Genomic DNA, 23,064 nt, shown 5'->3' with positions numbered 1-23,064 from the left:
CACCCCCCCCCCCCCCCACCCCCCCCCCCCCCCACCCCCCCCCCCCCCCACCCCCCCCCCCCCCCACCCCCCCCCCCCCCCACCCCCCCCCCCCCCCACCCCCCCCCCCCCCCACCCCCCCCCCCCCCCACCCCCCCCCCCCCCCACCCCCCCCCCCCCCCACCCCCCCCCCCCCCCACCCCCCCCCCCCCCCACCCCCCCCCCCCCCCACCCCCCCCCCCCCCCACCCCCCCCCCCCCCCACCCCCCCCCCCCCCCACCCCCCCCCCCCCCCACCCCCCCCCCCCCCCACCCCCCCCCCCCCCCACCCCCCCCCCCCCCCACCCCCCCCCCCCCCCACCCCCCCCCCCCCCCACCCCCCCCCCCCCCCACCCCCCCCCCCCCCCACCCCCCCCCCCCCCCACCCCCCCCCCCCCCCACCCCCCCCCCCCCCCACCCCCCCCCCCCCCCACCCCCCCCCCCCCCCACCCCCCCCCCCCCCCACCCCCCCCCCCCCCCACCCCCCCCCCCCCCCACCCCCCCCCCCCCCCACCCCCCCCCCCCCCCACCCCCCCCCCCCCCCACCCCCCCCCCCCCCCACCCCCCCCCCCCCCCACCCCCCCCCCCCCCCACCCCCCCCCCCCCCCACCCCCCCCCCCCCCCACCCCCCCCCCCCCCCACCCCCCCCCCCCCCCACCCCCCCCCCCCCCCACCCCCCCCCCCCCCCACCCCCCCCCCCCCCCACCCCCCCCCCCCCCCACCCCCCCCCCCCCCCACCCCCCCCCCCCCCCACCCCCCCCCCCCCCCACCCCCCCCCCCCCCCACCCCCCCCCCCCCCCACCCCCCCCCCCCCCCACCCCCCCCCCCCCCCACCCCCCCCCCCCCCCACCCCCCCCCCCCCCCACCCCCCCCCCCCCCCACCCCCCCCCCCCCCCACCCCCCCCCCCCCCCACCCCCCCCCCCCCCCACCCCCCCCCCCCCCCACCCCCCCCCCCCCCCACCCCCCCCCCCCCCCACCCCCCCCCCCCCCCACCCCCCCCCCCCCCCACCCCCCCCCCCCCCCACCCCCCCCCCCCCCCACCCCCCCCCCCCCCCACCCCCCCCCCCCCCCACCCCCCCCCCCCCCCACCCCCCCCCCCCCCCACCCCCCCCCCCCCCCACCCCCCCCCCCCCCCACCCCCCCCCCCCCCCACCCCCCCCCCCCCCCACCCCCCCCCCCCCCCACCCCCCCCCCCCCCCACCCCCCCCCCCCCCCACCCCCCCCCCCCCCCACCCCCCCCCCCCCCCACCCCCCCCCCCCCCCACCCCCCCCCCCCCCCACCCCCCCCCCCCCCCACCCCCCCCCCCCCCCACCCCCCCCCCCCCCCACCCCCCCCCCCCCCCACCCCCCCCCCCCCCCACCCCCCCCCCCCCCCACCCCCCCCCCCCCCCACCCCCCCCCCCCCCCACCCCCCCCCCCCCCCACCCCCCCCCCCCCCCACCCCCCCCCCCCCCCACCCCCCCCCCCCCCCACCCCCCCCCCCCCCCACCCCCCCCCCCCCCCACCCCCCCCCCCCCCCACCCCCCCCCCCCCCCACCCCCCCCCCCCCCCACCCCCCCCCCCCCCCACCCCCCCCCCCCCCCACCCCCCCCCCCCCCCACCCCCCCCCCCCCCCACCCCCCCCCCCCCCCACCCCCCCCCCCCCCCACCCCCCCCCCCCCCCACCCCCCCCCCCCCCCACCCCCCCCCCCCCCCACCCCCCCCCCCCCCCACCCCCCCCCCCCCCCACCCCCCCCCCCCCCCACCCCCCCCCCCCCCCACCCCCCCCCCCCCCCACCCCCCCCCCCCCCCACCCCCCCCCCCCCCCACCCCCCCCCCCCCCCACCCCCCCCCCCCCCCACCCCCCCCCCCCCCCACCCCCCCCCCCCCCCACCCCCCCCCCCCCCCACCCCCCCCCCCCCCCACCCCCCCCCCCCCCCACCCCCCCCCCCCCCCACCCCCCCCCCCCCCCACCCCCCCCCCCCCCCACCCCCCCCCCCCCCCACCCCCCCCCCCCCCCACCCCCCCCCCCCCCCACCCCCCCCCCCCCCCACCCCCCCCCCCCCCCACCCCCCCCCCCCCCCACCCCCCCCCCCCCCCACCCCCCCCCCCCCCCACCCCCCCCCCCCCCCACCCCCCCCCCCCCCCACCCCCCCCCCCCCCCACCCCCCCCCCCCCCCACCCCCCCCCCCCCCCACCCCCCCCCCCCCCCACCCCCCCCCCCCCCCACCCCCCCCCCCCCCCACCCCCCCCCCCCCCCACCCCCCCCCCCCCCCACCCCCCCCCCCCCCCACCCCCCCCCCCCCCCACCCCCCCCCCCCCCCACCCCCCCCCCCCCCCACCCCCCCCCCCCCCCACCCCCCCCCCCCCCCACCCCCCCCCCCCCCCACCCCCCCCCCCCCCCACCCCCCCCCCCCCCCACCCCCCCCCCCCCCCACCCCCCCCCCCCCCCACCCCCCCCCCCCCCCACCCCCCCCCCCCCCCACCCCCCCCCCCCCCCACCCCCCCCCCCCCCCACCCCCCCCCCCCCCCACCCCCCCCCCCCCCCACCCCCCCCCCCCCCCACCCCCCCCCCCCCCCACCCCCCCCCCCCCCCACCCCCCCCCCCCCCCACCCCCCCCCCCCCCCACCCCCCCCCCCCCCCACCCCCCCCCCCCCCCACCCCCCCCCCCCCCCACCCCCCCCCCCCCCCACCCCCCCCCCCCCCCACCCCCCCCCCCCCCCACCCCCCCCCCCCCCCACCCCCCCCCCCCCCCACCCCCCCCCCCCCCCACCCCCCCCCCCCCCCACCCCCCCCCCCCCCCACCCCCCCCCCCCCCCACCCCCCCCCCCCCCCACCCCCCCCCCCCCCCACCCCCCCCCCCCCCCACCCCCCCCCCCCCCCACCCCCCCCCCCCCCCACCCCCCCCCCCCCCCACCCCCCCCCCCCCCCACCCCCCCCCCCCCCCACCCCCCCCCCCCCCCACCCCCCCCCCCCCCCACCCCCCCCCCCCCCCACCCCCCCCCCCCCCCACCCCCCCCCCCCCCCACCCCCCCCCCCCCCCACCCCCCCCCCCCCCCACCCCCCCCCCCCCCCACCCCCCCCCCCCCCCACCCCCCCCCCCCCCCACCCCCCCCCCCCCCCACCCCCCCCCCCCCCCACCCCCCCCCCCCCCCACCCCCCCCCCCCCCCACCCCCCCCCCCCCCCACCCCCCCCCCCCCCCACCCCCCCCCCCCCCCACCCCCCCCCCCCCCCACCCCCCCCCCCCCCCACCCCCCCCCCCCCCCACCCCCCCCCCCCCCCACCCCCCCCCCCCCCCACCCCCCCCCCCCCCCACCCCCCCCCCCCCCCACCCCCCCCCCCCCCCACCCCCCCCCCCCCCCACCCCCCCCCCCCCCCACCCCCCCCCCCCCCCACCCCCCCCCCCCCCCACCCCCCCCCCCCCCCACCCCCCCCCCCCCCCACCCCCCCCCCCCCCCACCCCCCCCCCCCCCCACCCCCCCCCCCCCCCACCCCCCCCCCCCCCCACCCCCCCCCCCCCCCACCCCCCCCCCCCCCCACCCCCCCCCCCCCCCACCCCCCCCCCCCCCCACCCCCCCCCCCCCCCACCCCCCCCCCCCCCCACCCCCCCCCCCCCCCACCCCCCCCCCCCCCCACCCCCCCCCCCCCCCACCCCCCCCCCCCCCCACCCCCCCCCCCCCCCACCCCCCCCCCCCCCCACCCCCCCCCCCCCCCACCCCCCCCCCCCCCCACCCCCCCCCCCCCCCACCCCCCCCCCCCCCCACCCCCCCCCCCCCCCACCCCCCCCCCCCCCCACCCCCCCCCCCCCCCACCCCCCCCCCCCCCCACCCCCCCCCCCCCCCACCCCCCCCCCCCCCCACCCCCCCCCCCCCCCACCCCCCCCCCCCCCCACCCCCCCCCCCCCCCACCCCCCCCCCCCCCCACCCCCCCCCCCCCCCACCCCCCCCCCCCCCCACCCCCCCCCCCCCCCACCCCCCCCCCCCCCCACCCCCCCCCCCCCCCACCCCCCCCCCCCCCCACCCCCCCCCCCCCCCACCCCCCCCCCCCCCCACCCCCCCCCCCCCCCACCCCCCCCCCCCCCCACCCCCCCCCCCCCCCACCCCCCCCCCCCCCCACCCCCCCCCCCCCCCACCCCCCCCCCCCCCCACCCCCCCCCCCCCCCACCCCCCCCCCCCCCCACCCCCCCCCCCCCCCACCCCCCCCCCCCCCCACCCCCCCCCCCCCCCACCCCCCCCCCCCCCCACCCCCCCCCCCCCCCACCCCCCCCCCCCCCCACCCCCCCCCCCCCCCACCCCCCCCCCCCCCCACCCCCCCCCCCCCCCACCCCCCCCCCCCCCCACCCCCCCGTCAAGGCCAGGTTTGGCTGTAAGGGAAACAAGAACGACTGAGATCCTTACAGCTGCCATGGATGACACCAGGTTCGCTTCTACCAAGGAAGAGGCCGAATCAGCATGGATGTTGAAGTCCCCCAGTACAAAAAGATTTCACAACTTCAACGCCCACTCTGCGACCACCTCTAGGAACCATGACAGGCCATCTGCCGGTGTGCTAGGCAATTGGTACACTATCAAGACAGCCATCCTCTCTGGGGAGTCCCAACTCAGGCGTACACACTCTAACCTATCTCTGCCTAATCTACAGAAAGAGGGGAGCCTCCAACAGCTTACCCCATGGCCTAATCAATAATAGAGGGTGGTACAACCTCCGCCCTGTGCAACACCCAGACTCTTAAGTATAATGGCTGTGCTCCAAGATTCCAACATAAACAAAACATTTGTTGTTATTCAAAGGGAATGTCCAGGGACTCCTGCCACCAGTCCCTGAGACTAATCTCTTCTTAGATTAGTATGGCACAGCGCAGCTCAATTGAGGGCTCCTGCCACTAGTTCTCTCAGCTGCGCCCTCTGCTGTTGATAGTAAAGAACAGAATTGAGCAGTGGTCTTTGCCACTGACCTCCGCTCCCTGTTTCTAAGAAGAAAGTCGTGACACCAGTACACACCAGCTGTTACACCCCAAGCAGGAGTCTCTGCCACTGACTCTCACTTGAGGCTTGGCTTTGTAAGGGGCTTAAACAATTTGTTGTTGAGTCTACCAGCTGTAGAGCATTCTGCCACCAATCTCGTTGGACAATTTTTTCGTCCCAAGTAAAGTTGCTGCCACTGACCCTCCCTAGGACTCATCTCAGCAGGGTTGACTCCACATATTGCTGCTGTGACTCCCAGCTGCCCAGGGGCCTGCTGTCTTTCCTTGGACCCCCCATGGGCCCACTTGCCTCCAAGACCGCTGCGCTGCTTCAAGGCTCGTCGTTGCACCTGGGGCTTCGTTGTTTGCAAGCATCCCCCTGCTGACTACACCCACCTGCTCCTCCAGTAGCCTCGGCTCACGCAGGGTCCTTGCCTCCGACTCCCACTCAGGCTTGCTCGTCTGGACCTGCTAGAGCTCCGCACAGCCGGACCAAGTCATTGGGCAACTGCCACGGTGCCGCGCTGCTCAAGGCTCTGCTGCTGAGCAGTGGAGTCAATTCACTGTTGTGCAGTCGAAAAGTTTAGAAAAGGCCGACAGACGAGGGAAACCACCATCCTTTGGCAGCCACCCACTATCCAACCTGGTAGGTAGATAATAGCTAAACATCTATTAAAATTTAGTCGTTATACTTGGTAAAAAACTCCAATACAGCCCTAAAACCAGAGCGTACTCACTAACGATCTGCTCTGGGCACCATCTTGTTTAACGTCTGACAACAAAATGATGTTGGTATCTGCCATTGAGGCTGCTTATTAATTTGTTCATTGAAACATTATGCTCTTTTTTAGATTTCTGGCCCATCTCACCCCTAGGTATCATGAAAATTGCTTTTAAAAGTTGCACAACATACATCTTCACCCTTGATGAAAAAAACTTTTTTTAACTGTTAAAAACCTAGTCCAAATAGGAAGCTTGTCCTGCCCCAAACCCAAATATATTATTATTGTTATTGTTGTTGTTGTTGTTATTATTATTAATTCAATTTATTAGACCACCCTACCCCCAATATACATTTGTTCCTGAAATAGAAGGGGTCAAATTGAGGCAGTTCCATAATGTTTCTAGTATACTTTCTCTTTTCTCAACAAGCTCATTTGATTCTCCCTTCTACATTTTATGCTCAACAATCCTATGTGGTAGGCAGAGCTGAGAGAGAATGGCTGTTCCAGAATCAAGGTGTGAGCTTCATGACTTGAAACCTCAGAGACCCTAAACAAACACTATAAGCTCTACACTACACTGACTCATAAGGTTATGAACAGGATCCTGATTTGGAAAACCTCTTTGCTAAGTATGAGAACTTTTCTAAGAAAGTTATTATATTATATGAACACAAAGGGCTAAATCAAGTCAGGGAATGACCCTACGATCAGGTGATCATATTTTGGTTGTCTGAACTTCAATGGTGGTGAAGTGCCTAACCTTCTAAGCAAATGCCAGCTTTTTGTATTTCAACTTAGCAAATAATTGCTCATTTTTCCTGTTGGAGCTGTGAATGGGGAGTCTGTTTTAGCAACAATGAAATGGCTTATGCTGGAGAAGAGTGTCTTTGGCAGAGACAAGTGCTGTCTCAGACAAAGGGGTACTTCTTAGCAGAAACTTCATTGAGTCTTAATCTACTATTGCTATTTTTATATATTGTTTACGATTATACCACAGTGTGTTGACAACCACTCAGCACATATCAGTAACAACATCACCTGAGCAACCATTCCCATTATGTATTTTCACTCTTTTCAAACACTGTTATTAATTTCAGTGTGTGTATGGGGGGGTGGGGGCGGCGGGGAACAGGGCGGATAAGTATATGAAGCATGCTTGTGTTTTGCCCAGAGGAACTGTTGAGAGTTCTCACAGGCCTTCCCAGTCCTGAGCAAGTGAAATACAAGAGAGCAGGTGGCAAGGGGGAATCTTTCCTCTCTTTCCTCCTCTCTCTCACCTATGCATGCCTGATATTTTTTTTCAGGGTGTTTTCGCAGGTGATGCCAAGAATGTCTTTAAGGCTTTTCCACACAATCTGTATTTTGTGCGTTAAATCTGTAGCATTTGATCCATAAATCTTCCCTCAATGAAAACAATTGTTTCTTGGCAATCTCATTTTCCAGAGCCTTGGAACATCACTGTGGTTATTAGACAGCTCATTGCCATTTTGAAGATGCTGTGGAATATGGTTGTGCAAATCTCCCAGAATCGTAGTTTGTGACCAACAACATAATTTCTTCCTCCCTCCATAATGTTCTACTTATTTAGGAGATTTTTATCCCACCTATCTACTTCCAAAGCATTCTAGGTGGCTCATGATCAAAATTAAGAATAGAGCATCAAGCATAAAAGAGTAAAACCATAAATGTAAGAAAACCATTTGTCCTGTGAATGATGAAAAGCATTGGTGAATATGAAATTCTGGCTATAACTGGAGGCCATCACAGAGAAGGCCCTCCCCTAGTAACTATTTGTTTAATGTCTGAAGGCACCTGGCAGTTTCATTGTCTGCCTGATATTAATGCCTTTCTTGGGATTCCAAATGGGATGCAGTAATGTCATGAGAAAAGTATGGCATATTCTGGTGTTTCTCACACAGAAGGAATTCCTTATACACTTTGACTCCCAACTGGAAGTTTTTGTTGGCTTTAGCCTTTGATAGATTTACTATGCATTGTTTGTGATCATGGTGCTTTATGGGGAAAAGGATTGGGGAGGTTTGGCTTGTTTTATTTTACTTCAAAATTATACAGAGGACCATAGGTGGAAATGGCAAGTGCTAGATCGCTTTTACTGTCGCCTCTTTTAAGTAGACAGGCTAAACCTGAATGACCTTGCTTGGGCCAAATACTATCAGATAGTTGTGAGGAGAAAACGAGAGGGATTCTCCGTTTGTCATCTGGGCCTCTTTGGAGACATTGCGGGAGGGGGGAGTATGGGGGGGGGGGCAAAGGGATTCTCCGGGGGATTCAAAGAGTTGCAGCTTGCATGTTATTTAAATACACGGATGCAGGAAAACGCCACGCGAGAGAGCAGCCAGGGTGGCGTCCAGGGCCAGGACAGCCTTGCAGGCCGGGCCCTCGTCGCTCAGGGGCACGAGGAGTGACTGGGCGCTTTGTTCTCTCCCTCCTATGCAGAGTCCGGCGGCGGCGGCTGCAGCGACCTCGGCGCCTTCGGAGGTGGAGCCGCAGCCGCGGAGCGCCATGGAGGGCCACCGGAACGCCACCGAGGTCCAGATGAGCCAGCTGGTGCTGCCCTGCCACACCAACCACCGCGGGGAGCTCAGCATCGGGCAGCTCCTGAAGTGGGTCGACACGGCCGCCTGCCTGTCTGGTAAGCGGCTTGCTCGCTGGCTGCCCGGGGCCGGCGGAGAGGAGGGAGCCTGTTTCTTGGCAACGTCCCTTCGGCGGCTCAGTCCGGCGTGCGTGCGTGCGTGCGTGTGTGGCCTAATCTGGTTCGAAGCGCGGTTTTAAGGTGGCCCGGGCAAATTCCTTCCTGCAGGACTGGCGAGGCAAAGCAAGGGGAGGGAGAGAGTTTTCGAATGGGGGCTTTGGCTTTCTCGTCTATACTTGCAGGGAACGATCCAAAGAAATTTGCTGCAATCGAGCACATTTAAAAAACTCTGGTTTTCCTTTATTTCCAACCACTGGATGTTCTTCGGTGGCATCACACCATGAGTAACAACTGAAAAGAGCCTGCCTGATGCTCTCTTGTTGCCATTGGGGTGTCAAGAAAGGCCAGAGGAGATCTTTTGAATCCCCCTTGGAGCTTACTGGTTGGTTTTGGACCAATCACTCTCACTCTCTGTCAGCCTAACCTACTTGTGAGGACAAAATGGAAGAAAAAGATCTGAATACACCACCTGAACTTTTTGAGAAGGGCAGAAAATATGACAGATTAATCAAACTGTGCCCTTCCTGGAGTTCTCTCTCCAGTTTGTCTTTTATGCATGTGCACACTTGACCAGAAAGTTATTCCTAGTGGTCAGTAGCTCTGTGTGTTTGTGTATGTGTGTGTGTGTGTGTGTGTGGTAGATGTAGTCTCCAGCTGTCAGTGCGGTGGACAGAGGGGCTTGTGGAGGGAGCAGCAACAGAAAGTGCTGGTAATTCATTTGGGAGGAGCCTGCCAACAATCTCCACACACCCCCCCCCCCGCCTCCACACATGCATAATTATTAGTTACTGATTAGAAGAGTAAAATAAAATATTATTCAAAATTAGGGGGAAGGACTGTTTGCCAGAAGTACTTGCAAGACAGGTGTATGTCCAAAAAGTGCAGATGTCTTCAGGCAAGAAAAGAAGATGGCTCACCGATGGCCGTGACTGTCAGATATTAGTATGAAGTGTCCTTAATCTTTTTTTTTTCTAGGCAACTGAGTTCTTCTGTTGGGATCTCTACTGTTTAAGAACTATACCCTGTTCTACATAAAGATCAAAGTAAAATTGTAACCTCATCTGCCATTTCCCCCTGCCATGTGCTCCAGCCTACCCTTGTCATCTTGTCTGGACCAGGCTGCAATGAGGGGGGGCATGGAGCACGGGGAGGGTGGTCAGGAGGAAATGGCACATAAAGTTACAATTTTACTTAGGTCTTTATGTGGAACAGGATATATAGAGCTCCTGTATCTCTTCCATTTGACAGGCTCTTAGGAAGCTTTGAAATTAATTAATTCCGCATGAATCTGCCTCTTATACTGAATTATACCATTGGTCCATAAAAGTCAGCATTGCCTATTCAGACTGACAGCACTTCTCTGGAGGTGTAGGTGGAGGTCTGTTGCATCATCTACTGCCTAGTGCTTAAGTGGAAGTGCCCAGAATTGAACCTGGGATTTTTTTACATGCCCAGCAGATGCTTCAAGAACCACATCCCCTCCCCTATCAGTGTACTCAACTTCAGTTGACATTTTATACTCTGATATGTTTGGGAAGGGTTGAGTGCTCTCTAGTCCAGCATTCTACTATATAGCAGGATTGTCCCCACATCAGTCGTCCACATCAGTTGTCCACAGATGAATCTGTACAAAAGACCCTCATTGGGATGCATCATGGATGTAGTCCAGCTTTGTGTTTCCAACAGTGACCTACCAGATATCTGCAGGAGAAAAACCTAGGAGAAAGGTACATGTTCCCAACAAATGGTATATATAGCATGAGAGAGATAGAGAGACCTCTTGTCCTAGAGATCCCCTTTTGTTAGACCAGTGGTGGCGAACCTATGGCACGGGTGCCAGAGGTGGCACTCAGAGCCCTTTCTGTGGGCACGTGCAAACAGAGTCGCCCCCCCCCCCCAAATCTAGGCTGGTCTGGGCCACTGGGCTCGATTATTAGCATTAAACCCAAGACCTAGTTTTGGGGAAGCAGTGTAGGTAACCCTGTTAAGTGCTGTTAAACCCCACTGCTTTTCATGCAAAGAACTAAAGCGTGATCCTTTACCTGGGAGTAAGCTCGGTTGCTGGCAATGGGGCTTGCTTCTGAGTAAACTTTCCTAGGATCATGATTCATCCATTCGAAGCGTTGCATGGTTGCTTCAAAGCACTGACTACCACCAAGCTTACTCCCGAGTAACGCACGCCTCTGAACCAACCATTTTTTCTAAACTAAAACCTCAGTATTCAGGTTAAATTGCCGTGTTGGCACTTTGCGATAAATAAGTGGGTTTTGTGTTGCAAATAGGCACTCGGTCTCAAAAAGGTTTACTATTACTATGTTAGACCATCTCTGGACCACATGGACTTGAACCTAGAGTTACTTATTAGAGCTAATAGTAGTTATCAAAAAGCCATCTAATCTAGTGGGCAGAGCCACATTATGTAACAATCAATTCCACTATGCGAAATATTACTGTCTGTGTGTTCGTGTACTTTTTCATACGATTCATAAATTTTATAAAATGTATGTGTTCACTTCTCATTTTTTTTCCTGTTAAAAAGCCTCAAATTCTTTAGCCTTTCCCCTGGAAAAAGTACCCCAGTATCAGGTAATTTTGGTTCTCCTTTTCTGTGCCTTTTTGAGAGTGACTGCCTTTTTGAGAGCTATGATCTCCTTTTTGAGCTGAGTTGTTTAGTACACAGTATTTTAAATGCAGCCACACTGGAGGTTACATAACAGTATTAACATACTGGCAATTTTATTTTCAATCCCTTTCCTAATTATCCTTGGAATGAAATTTGTCTTTCATTGCTGCAGCAGACCAAGCTTGATTTTTTTTTCACTCAGCTGTCTATCGCAACTTCAAAATATCTTTCCTGTGCTGTTACAACCAGTTGTGGCTATATATGCCCTGATGGAAAGTTGAGATTCCCCTGGCCCACAAACATCTATTTGCACTTACATTAATCCTAATTTGCTGTTCTAAGGCCCTTTTATCCAGTTTGGAGGGATGATTCTGGAGTTCTTCTATTTGTGTTAGACTTCACTATGAATAATGTGTTAGCATTCGGAAATGTGGCTACCTTAAATCCCTGATTTAATACTATTTATGAATTTTAAGTAGTTCTGGTCCCTGGTGACACCCCCCCACCCTTTTTCCCCTTCCACTATGCAAAATTTTTACTCCCAGCTTCTGATTACTGGTATCTAGTTTTTTTTAAAAAAAAACAAGATACCAGTCATAACAGGATTACTGAGTTTATGTACAAGCTTTTGGTGAGGAACCTTGTCAGGAGCCTTTGGAGAATCCAAGTATATCAGCGCATGAGCACCCTATTGAAGCCAAGTAGATCTGTTTTTCCACAGATGTTTTGGTCAGCCTTGGCTTTGTTACCGCAGCACTGTTTTGGGGAACACCCACATGACATCCTCTATTTGTCCTGTTTTTTGTTTTTCCCTGTTTTACTACAGTCCTTCCCAGTCCTGGTTTTTTTTTTTTTTTTGCAAACATCTCAGACAAATATATTGTTGTATAAGTGGATGGAAAAGTGTGCGCTTTTGCAAGTTCCACCCACACTGGTAGCATATCACTTTAGAAAATGGGGCACATGATAGAGGTTTATAAAATTATGCTCAGAGTGGAGACAGTTGACAAAGAGAACTTTTTCTGCCTCTTCCAAAATACTAGAACTTGAGAACATCAGTGAGGTTGGTGGGCAGTAGATTTAGGATGGACAAAAGGAAGATTGGATATATTTATCATGAAGAGGTGTATCAGTGGCAATTGCAATGATGACTAAAGGGAACCTCCAAGTTTGGAGGCAGTCAACCTCTGAATCCTAATGCAAGGAGGTAACATCAGGTGAAAGCCTGAGCTTGTAGGCTCTGCTGTTGGACCTCCAGAAGAAATATTTGGCCACTTTGTGACACAGGATGTTGTACTAGATAGGCCATTGGTCTGATCCAGCAGGGCCCTTATTATGTTCTTATTTCTTATGCCAGTAGAAATGGCATGTTGACTCAGCTTTTTTCCATTTCCTAATTGTCTTCCAGAACAGTGTAGTGGCAGAATACTGGATTTTGATCTGGGAGGCCCAGGTTCAAATTCATACTCTAAACAAAAAGAAGTGGGTACAATGTAGTAAGCTACAAGAAACATCTCCTGGCTGCTATATTAGGGCTTAGCTCCTTATTATATTAAGCAGTCTTGGAACAGTGGCATTTCTTGTTTCCAGCGTCAGATCCATATTCTGTTATGGCAGTTTGCTGGGAGACCTAGAATCAGTCACATAATCTCAGCCTAACTGACCTCACAGGATGAAATGGAGAAGGGAAGAATTACAAGGTGCTTTATCTCTAGTCTGGTAATTAAAATGAAAACTCCAGTTTTAGCCCAAAGATCATAGAAAAACTCTTCCCCTCCACAGCTTAGATATTGGTTAGAAAGTTAGCTGAATCGAGAAAAATGTGGAGAAAATATGTGTCCTGCAAAAGAGTTAATGTCTTATCATTCTGCTGAAGGTATGAAGTCTGAAAGAAAATGGTCTTCTATAGATCTGATCTGAACAACCAACCCCGTACTTGTTCTCACACAAGAATGCCCAAAAATTCTGGTTTGAGGCTGGAGTGCCACAGGCAAGATAGCAAGGTGCATGAATAAACTGTAGTTCAAGCTATGCTCACGGCCTAGGTTCTATCCCAACAGAAGTTGGTTTCAGGTTGCTGGTTCCAGGTTGACTGAGCCTTCCATCCTTCTGGAGTTAGTAAAATGGGTACCTAGATTGCTGTGGTAAATTGTAGAAGACTGGGGAAACACACACACACACACACACACACACACACACACACACACACACCCCTTTTTTTTTCACGCAGCCTCCATGGCAAATCTGTGGGTGTGCACTCAAAACTTAGACAAAATCTTCAGACTAGTTTTCTTCTGAAATACCCTTATGCTGGAAAAGACAATAACGCTAGGAAAAGTAGAAGACAGCAGGCAAACAGGAGGACCCAACATGAGATGAATTGATTTCATTAAGGAAGCCACAGCCCCCATTTGTCCTCGTTTGCAAGATCTGAGCAACACTGTTTAACAACAGGACATTAAGGAGGTCATTTACTCATACATCTGCCCTAAGTTGAAAGTGATTTGAATGCACACAATGCCCATACACACCCACACCTGGTCCCAGGCTTGCCTCTCTTCTCCCGCCTACCTCATCAGGTTTGCCTCTCTTCCTCTACTAACACGACTAGCCTTTTGTGTTCTATCTCTAGTTTATGTAGGCAGGATAGCAACGATGAGAGGCTCAAGCACTGGAAGAGTGTGTGTGTGTGTGTAAGTGGCCATGTAGCAGCTGCGTTGCTGTTGTGAATGCGTCTGCATTTGAAGTAGCAACAGGTAGATCACATGAAGCATTATCTCTGTGTGGAACCAACCCTAGTCTCGGTCTGGCCAGTGCTTATAAATTTCCTACAAGCAGTCATGTATGCAAATTTGAGATGCATGAATAATAAAGTACAATTTGTACAAATAAATAAAGGCCAATGCAAAGACTTGAAACTGTTTGTTTGCAATCTCTGCTGCTCCAGCATTCCTTTCAGCCCTTTCCCCTCTGAAGGTTCTGACTGATTTCCCCCTCCTGATGTGTTTGAAGAAATGTTTCCAGGATGTGATGATGCCTTTCAGCAGTTTGTTCCTCAGTTCCTTCTTTGTTTTATGTACTTTATTTGGTTTTTTTGGATTTGTACCCTTACTTTTTATTTCCTGCGTTTGGGCATGACTCCTTCACGGAAGCCGCCTTGCCTTGTATGGCTTCCTTGCTGCTACTATTTTACCAACAACTGTTTGGATTTGGATATTTACCTAAACAGCTATTTAGTTATAATCTTTCAGTTTTATGAAGAGATTTTATCCTCCTGAAACTCCCCAGATTTTTTGTAATTTATTCAGATTTTCTGTTCTTTCAAAAATAAATATGGATGTTTTGGAGTCTATCAAGAATGGGTGGGGGTGTCAATTTTTGTGACACTTAAAAAGAAACTTGAGTTGTGCTCTTTAGTAATGCCATTGAAGCTACCTGTATCGAGAAATCATTCCAATAGTTAATTCCATGGTAAGCACATCTCTAGGTTTGAACTCACTGCCTCCAATGCAAACAAAGGTCTCAGGACTGTTTACACAGACAAGCACGGGCATTCATGCCTGAATACATAAACAGTCATGTCCAAGGACTCCTTCCTCTCAATTTTCAGCCAAATAGGTAAAAGCCTACTTGTTATATGGGCAGTTAAAATGTTCCCTTGCAGAGTGAGCACAGGGAAGTGTTAAGCTTTTCTTTCCTTCCTTGGGATCTTCAGGATGGGACAGGGATGGGTTATTTTTTGAAAAACAAGAATCAGGTGAGAGGAATGCAACCCTGCCCCCTTTGCCTCACTGCATGTCATTTCATTCAGTATTTTAAACATAATAATTTTCATTACTATTATTATTCATTTATAAACCTTTTCTTATCAGTGAGGGTCGAAAGCAGCAACAATCTCCCCTTCTCCATCTGATTCTTACAACAACCCTGTGAGGTAGGCTAGGCTGAGAGAGAGTGATTGACCCAAGGCTTTCATGGCAGAGTGGAAATTCAGACCTGGGTCTCCAAAATAATAATTTGACTAACTACTATACGACACTCGCTGTTTCTTTTCTTCTATTCTGGTTAACTTCCAGTCTTGGAACCTGTATGGAAGAAAATATGCTTCAAACTTTGGGACAAAGTGAGGTAAGATGAGATGAGAGAGCAGGGTTGGCCCTCTTTCCTTGTGCAAGCTGGATGTGTTTAAAATACCTTTGGCTGATATGCCAACAGATGGACTCAACAGATGGACACCCCCCCCCCACTCCTAGCTGATTTTAAAAATCGCTAAAAATGTTCCAGAGATATTAGAACCTGAATCAGTGGTTCCGTTTCTCACAGAGAGAGGGGGGGTAGATCCCCCACCCCACCCCAGCATCATCCTAAGTGTATCCTATTCTTTCTGGGAAAAGGTGAAGTTTGGGCCCCTGCTTCAGTCTCCTTAGGCCTGCCAGTAGTCAATATTTATGTGTTTCCGAGCCAGTGGTTATATAGAATCAACCTTCTCAAAGCTAGTGAGATGTGCAATAATTGGCAGAATTTGGAGAGGCTGAGGAAGGCAATGGCAAATCCCCTCTGCTCCTCTCTTGCCTTGTGAACCCCATGATGGGGCTGTCATGACTCTGTTGTGACTTTGATAGCGGAGCCAGAAGTGAAATTCCTCCACTTCTGGACTGTGTTCGAATTAAGGTTTAAAGACTGTCCTGTTCTCTGTGCTAGCTAGATAGAAATTACCTGTATTAGATAGTAAAATAAGATTTGTAAGTTTCTTTGTATTTGTGACTGTATGGAACCTCCTTAGCCCAAGGCAGAGAGCCATCTCCGCTCCACCTGGGCACATCCTATTCACGTGTAAAGGTTCCTGATACACGCGGACAAAAAGAAGACCTCAGTCGAAGCGCCTCGCCCTGCCTAATCCCGTCAGCAGGCAGATAAGGAAGCTCTCGTCATCACCCTCTGCTTCCTGACCCCGGACACCTAGGGAAACCCTTTGTGTTTTCCCCGCCAGTGGACACGTCATCGCCTCGCCCTACTCTGGCGCGAAACTCAAGAAGGGGATGCCTATCGGACTCTGATTGGTTCCTGCATGTAGCAAATGAACGATTGGTTGTTTTGAATTCTGTTAATGAATGGTGGTGGGCTGTCTTTGATTCTCCCGTGCTCCCACGGGTGAAAATGTACTTAAGGGGTTGTAAGGCTGCTAGGCAGCGCAGTTGTTGTGCGGAACGGGGGTGCTGACACTTAGGTCAGCATCTCAATAAACCACTTTTATCTATCCGAGCCGTGTCGGGTCTTGCTTGGGTTCCTGGGCGCTGCCGAGAGCGGGATACTTCTGAGTAAGGAAAGTGTTACCCAGAGCAGCACGGTAACAACTTGATGACGCATTCTGCCCACCCACAGAAATGTTGGCTTGAATGATCCTGTTTCAAGGGAAGATGGACTGGTTGGATTGGATAATATATCTCATTCACATACATCTGCTGACTATTTACTGTTCTCTACTGCCCAAGAAAATGAATCCAGACAGAAGGGTGCCTGAATAAATGTTTAACTTAAAAGCTTCCAAATGTTGAAAAGAATTATGTATAGGATGTTTGTTATATTTTCAAATGGGTGTGGTTTCATTCAAATATCGATTAATAAAGTTCTGACTCTTCATCTCTACTGCAAATTAGAAAGTAAATTATTGGTCTTCCAGAAAGTTAATCAGTCAGTTGATTAAATTTAATATGTTTGTATATTACTATGAAGTTGAAGTAAAGAAGTACTAGAACTTCAATACTGTGTGAGAGACTGAAATGTAAACATTTTCAATATAGTAAAAGTTATCATAGTGTTCAAAACAATGGCCCTCTTCAATAGTATTATTTTACTTTTCTGTGATTATAACACATCATAATCAAAATGGACTCACAAAATAGAGAATTCTAACCTGAAATTTTAGTCCCACTTTAAAAGTTGTTCTCATTGACTGTTATTGGCTAACACTAATTAGTCAACTAAAGCTGTAGTTGATAGATTTGTCAATTAAACCAATTAAAGCCTGCAGCCCTTTTAGTAACTAATAGCTGATCTGGTAAAAACACTGGTCCAATCTGCACTGCCTAAATAAGATGTCCAGGGGATGCTAAAAAAGGTGTCCTGGGAAGGCACTCTGCACAGCTTTCTTCCAAAGACGTCCTCAGGATTCCTTATTTTAGCAAAAATCTTTTTCGGGGAATGGTTCAAAGTGGGCCGTTTTTCCTAAGCAGCCTGCAAGACATCTGCTGCCTGGCTGTGTGGAATGCAGAGCTCAGGAGATACCTTATTTTTCCAACTTGACTATTTTGCTCTCTGGTCAGTTTCACCCTCAGCTTGTGTCCAACATTTTGTGTGCTGGTGAAAGGATTCTCCTTGCCTCCATTTGCTGAAGGTTGCCCCGGGACATTTGTTTTGCAGGCTCCGATCATGGGTGCCTTTTCAGCCTGAAAAGTCCATAGTTGTACTCAGCCGGTCCTGGCAACTCTGGCAATATATAGTTTTCCTATTTATTTTATTTTTGATGAGCTATCTCCGCAGCTACGCAGACACAAATATGAGAATCTTAGTCACTCGGAAGACCCGTCTACTTCCCACTGAGAAGCATTGGGTTGGCCTGCCTTCTGCAGGCCAACTTTTTTTTCTTACTACACAGAAATACCAAGTCAATATTTTATGGACCTGCCTATGTCAAATTCTATGTCAAATCAACATCATTTTAAGTAACTGGTTGACCATATATATGGGAATTTCCCACAACCCTTTGTGAAAACATGATTTTTGACAGTACTCCTTAACACAATATAATTTTCTATTCTTGGGTGCATATATTTTCTTCCTGAAACTTTTTGTATGTTTCCATTCTAAGCCTACAACGAATGGTTGTAAACAGAAAGAGCCCTGTTTGGTGCAACGATGTACATAACTAATGCTATTTGTTTGCCTTTGCAGCCGAGAGGCATGCTGGCTGCCCTTGCGTCACAGCTTCAGTGGATGATATCTATTTTGAGCACACAATTAGGTAACTGCCTCATTTCCTTGACTTTTGCAGTTTACTGGATTTTAAATGGATTTGCCCCATCTGCCTTCAGCAAATGCTGAAGAAGTAGAAATCTGTGCCACATTAATTAGCTGTTTTAGAGTCTGGATAACTTCCCTGGTTCTCATTCTGTGCAACTAATGATAAAATGTTGGGAAGAACTGATAGGTGGGAATGTAGTGATTAAACTGGAGTATTCTAATGGAGCCATGCCAGCATCACAAAACATGATGCCTGGGAATGTTCCCAAAACATATTCTAGTAAAACAGTCCAAACTGGAGTCTTTCGGCAGTTCTGTCCAGGCACTGTACTAAACCACAGTTTGTGTGTTGTTTAGAACTAGACTATGGTTTCAGTTTCTTCACTTACAGGCAAATTGTTACTGTTCCCTGTCTATCCAACTCTCCAGCCTTTAGAGGTGGAACAAGAAGTATGGCTTATCATCTATGGCATCCCACCAAAATATGGATGAGATTTGTTGAATGCTTTACAGTCCAATCCAGACCTGTTGTGGGGGAGCTTCATGGCAGTTGGGCCCCCCCCAAGTCCCACCCTTATGCTTATAAAAGCAAAGGAGCTGGGGACGGAGCCTGTCAGTTGCTTCTGCTCTCCCTAGAGGGGAGGGCAGAAGGGGTGCCTGCTGGGAGCTGGGAGGGGAGTGGCAAGACCTGGGGGTGGGGGCCCATCCCCCTGAGCCCTGCCCCCTGGTGTAGCGGGGTGGGGGTGCCCGGAGAATGGCTGTCTGCGGGCGCCATTTTACCACCATACGCCTCTGTAGGCACCTATAACTTGACCTTACTGCAGTCAGTTTTAATAGGAGCACTATGAATATGCAACAAACTTTTACCAATCCACTGATGAGACCTTATGAATATTTTTAATGGTCTGTATTTTTAATGGTCTGTAAGCTAGCAAAGAAAAAAATGAAGACATACTTTTGCTTGCACATGCACACACAGATTGAGAAACTTACAGCATCTTCAGAAATCAAAATCTAAGCATCCTTTAAAAAGGAGCCATTGTTTTCTGTCTGATTTATTCCCTGAAATTTGACCTGAATTCACCCTGCAGGTGGGATTTGTGCCAAATTTCAGTTTAATGGAACAAATATCTTAAACAGAATTTTCAGCCACTACTTCAGTGAAACATCCGAAAAGGAGTGTACTTTATTATCTCTATAAACGCATCTTTTTTGTATTGTGGTGGGTGAGATTCCTTTTCACCTCTATTTTGCTTTCTTTTCCAATCCCATACCTCCCTGTACTAGACAGCTGCATATACAGCCTCATTGGGTTCTGTGTGAGAAGGATGAGATCTGGTATGAAACCTAGTATTACAGATGCTTGTAGCATAAATTAGCTTGCTAATATCCTAACCCACTGATGTCATGAAGCATTAGTGTTAATTAACCTGACAATGTTCAAAAGGTAGCTATGAACCTGCTTTTCCTGTGGACCAAGTTAATAATGACATCTTAAAGTACTTTTGTCCTTTAGTTCACATGTTTTCTTTCAATTGAGTTTCTCAGCTCTAATAAAACTAACTTTCATAGGGTCTCCACATGACTGTGAAATTGTATGGGGAATGAAGGGTGCTTTGTCCATCTGCTTCCCTGGTTCTAGAAGACATGAGGCTACCAGACAAAGGGGTCTTTTATGGGAGTAACTGTTGTTGTTGTTTTTTATAGCGCTCCAAAGCTGAATGGCTAGGAGTAGATTGCATTTGGTAGGTCTCCTTCCCAAGTGCTAAGAAGTGAAGAGAAGGACTTTAGCACCCAATCGTTATTAGATTCTGTGTTCTAACCTCTAGTGGAGAGCAAGTATTAAAGGGGAGTTTGGGATTCAGTCAGGCACCAGAATGGGGAATGTGAGCATTCACCCTGTAAATTGTATGAGCCGTGTTCAGAATCCCATGTGCAAAATCAGAGGCAGGTTTAGAAGTTTCATTTGATCTGTGCCTGTGCAGATCTCTGACCAGTGTGCTTCAGCTGAATAATGCTTTTCTGTCTGTTGCAATGCAAATGCCTTCCCTAATGGGAATACAAGCCAAATCTACAAAATGATACCGAGATGATACCAATACTCTGGTTCTAGGGTAGGGAATCTAGAAATATCAAAATATTCAAGCAAAGCCACCACCCTAAAACCCTGCAATTAATGTAAATGGTGCAAACAGTTATTTTTTAAAAGATAAACTTGTTATGATCTTCAATATACTGACATACCATGTCCTCACAGGTGCAAACTGATTTGGAATGATTGCTTACTCTGTGATTAACACAATGCATCTTTACCCCCATTTCAAATATCTAATAAATTAACAGAGAAAAACACAAATCACATCAAAGACTAACGTCATATTTTACTTTCATTTCAAAAACAACTGTTTTTCAATTTGTGAAGTTTCACATATTGAAGTTTTGGTCAAGGACGAGAGAAGACTCATGTTAAGGAAAATGGGTTGGCAAGATAATCCTTGGTTGATATCTGTACTCATTTACACAGTATGTGATCTCCTATGTGCACATACATCCTTTTTTGGGGGGAAAGTTAGGCCAAATGCAAACAATTCTATAGGAAAAGCTGGTTTATCTGCTTATGAAGACAACTTGTCCCTTACATACATTTTTACAGGCTCTGTAAAACACAGTTTTTATAATCACCCATTTTTTGACTTTAGTGGTACCCTGTAACTACCAGTACATTCAGACATTAGATATGTACTCAGCCTTATTCATGATGAGAATGAGCCTGGTTTTCCTCTGTCTCAGTCAGTAGGATTGTTCTCTCTTCCCTTTATATGTAGCCAGACATTTATGACTTCCTGACTTGAAAGGAACGTGCAGTCTGTTGTGATATTCACAGGGACACTTTCACCTATTATTTGTTTTTCCTACGAACCAGGCACAAAATATGGCTTAGAATCCTGGTTTGCAAACAAGAAGTAATTCACATTCCAATCCAACCACTGCAACAAATATCATTTTTCTAAAGATAAGGTCTTCATTCTCAGTTTGGGGGGTGGGGGTAGGGCAGTGCTGTAGGGGGGGAAACTGGCACCCAGGGCAAAATGGCGCTCCCCCACGCCTCACTTAACTTTTAAAGCTAAAAGATCAGCCTGCTCCAGGCCATGGGGGCAGTCTGAGGGGAGGGGTGGGGGCGCGATTCTCTGCCCCCCTTGCCTGCACCCAAAGCGTTTGTCCCCCCGCCCCATGGTAGTCCCCCCTTGGTGTAGGGGGAGCAGTATGGAAAGTGAAGGTCAGTAAGATCATTCTTATTACAAATGGGTTTTTGTGGCACTTGAGGGCTGCTTGGGTATCAATACACTGAGTATCAAAGCTATCACTTTGGATTTCATAGTCCTAGGTAAGTTTGATATTGGGCCACTTAAACTAGGTTTCATATTATCCATCTTCAGTGAACATGTGGCAAGAGGATAGTGTGTTTATCATCCAGTGTACCATAATATGTGTACCAGTGTACCTGCCACAAGAAATTGATTACGGTACCACACCGAGGAATCTGTTGGCTGCTTCTAGACAATCTAACAGCATGAAATTAAATGTTACAGCACTATTTTTTTCTCTTGCACCACCCTTTTCTGTATAGGTGCAAAGAAGGTGAAAGAGAAAGGAGATGTGCTGTTGCTCTTGAGAGAGATTGTATTGAAGCTTTGAACCCAGCTGAGATCTCCAAGTGGTGACCACTCATCCCTTTTCTGAATAGTGGAGGTGGTTCAAAGTGTATTTAGCTGACGGTACAATTTTATCCATATGGCCATTTCTGTTGAACCAGGAAACCATATAAGGACTAGATCTTTTTTGGTGGGATCTTGGAAAAGGGAAGGATCATTTTTATCCCATAAATCTCTAGATCTGGCCAAAACTGCCCTCACTCCTTCCCTGAGCCATCCATCTGGCCTGGTTTTTAGGCTTCAGGAACTCATCTAACTATGTGTTTCTGGCAGCCAGTTTCTGGCAGATTTAAGCAAGTTATTTCACCAAATGACAACAGTATTGTAGAGCAGTGCCTTCCAATCAGGTAGAACTCAGGCATATTGGAACCACAGGATGTTTCTATCCATTGTATTTTAATGCTTTGATCTCTTTTTGTCTTTTTTAAATCTTCAGTGTTGGGCAAGTTGTCAACATCAAAGCAAAAGTAAATCGAGCATTTAACTCAAGCATGGAGGTCTGTATGCTTTAGCATGCTGTGGGGAGGGGTGTGTGTGTGTGTGTGTGTGTGTGTGTGTGTGTGTGTGTGTTTGCTGTTCCAGTGGCTATTGGCGGATAATCCCTGCCCCCAATAAGTAACCAGCACCCACAATTCTATGCCAGATGCAGACATATTCTGTTGTTGGGGAAAAAATTCAAAATTGACTTGTTTAAGGTAATTTTATTGTTTAAGGTAAATGAACATGGATGAGTCTGAAAGAGTTTCAGCAAAGGATGGGGAGACAGAGCTGTGTGAAGAAGGAAATAAAAAGGGAAGGACATATCAGCGACACATTACGTTTTCCTATAAAAAGCAAACTACATTTCAGGTTTATGTCCTGATTTCCTTCAGACCCATCCCATGAGCTGTTTGATGCTGTTTAGGGAGTCTTTATTTTGCCTGAGGGCCTCCTATAGACCTTTTGGATTTTGGAAATCTGGGCAAATGAATGCATGCAATGGGAGGTAGAGAAGGAAATTTATTGAAGAATAATAGTTCAGTCATGAGTCCGTAGTCTCTTAGCCCAGCATAAGATTGTGCTGCAACTTAATGCAGCCTCCCTATTTCTATCTATGATATCATGAATAAAAATAGGCCAGATCATTCTGCCATGTATCTGACCATGCTGACACAGTGGAAACATGCATCATTAGCTGTTGGTTTTTTCCTTACCTGGGTTTGTGAATGGCTGGAGTACAACATCAGAACTGGCTCAAAGTGTATGTTAATTGAAAATGTTAAATATTCTTTCTTTCACTCTTTTTTCTTTCTTTCTCTATACATTTTT

At 52.6% G+C, this 23,064-nt stretch overlaps 1 protein-coding gene across 4 annotated transcripts in view; it reads left to right on the top strand.

Annotated features, from left to right (window-relative positions):
* Positions 1 to 23,064, top strand: part of ACOT11 (acyl-CoA thioesterase 11) — a 156,039-nt gene that overhangs the window by 109,255 nt on the left and 23,720 nt on the right. For 3 of the 4 annotated variants that reach the window (XM_048497201.1, XM_048497200.1, XM_048497202.1), the window contains 4 exons: positions 8,145 to 8,340; positions 17,975 to 18,044; positions 19,331 to 19,381; positions 22,193 to 22,253. In XM_048497201.1, the coding sequence (XP_048353158.1) occupies positions 8,211 to 8,340; positions 17,975 to 18,044; positions 19,331 to 19,381; positions 22,193 to 22,253 (312 nt within the window). In that variant the 5' untranslated portion in view covers positions 8,145 to 8,210. The remainder of the gene's footprint in view (positions 1 to 8,144; positions 8,341 to 17,974; positions 18,045 to 19,330; positions 19,382 to 22,192; positions 22,254 to 23,064) is intronic. The other variant, XM_048497199.1, reaches the window with a different exon arrangement.

This window comes from Sphaerodactylus townsendi, linkage group LG05, assembly GCF_021028975.2.
Source record: "Sphaerodactylus townsendi isolate TG3544 linkage group LG05, MPM_Stown_v2.3, whole genome shotgun sequence".
Lineage (NCBI taxonomy): Eukaryota > Metazoa > Chordata > Lepidosauria > Squamata > Sphaerodactylidae > Sphaerodactylus > Sphaerodactylus townsendi.
Note: the sequence above shows the minus strand (reverse complement) of the source record. Positions and strands in the feature narration are given on the sequence as shown.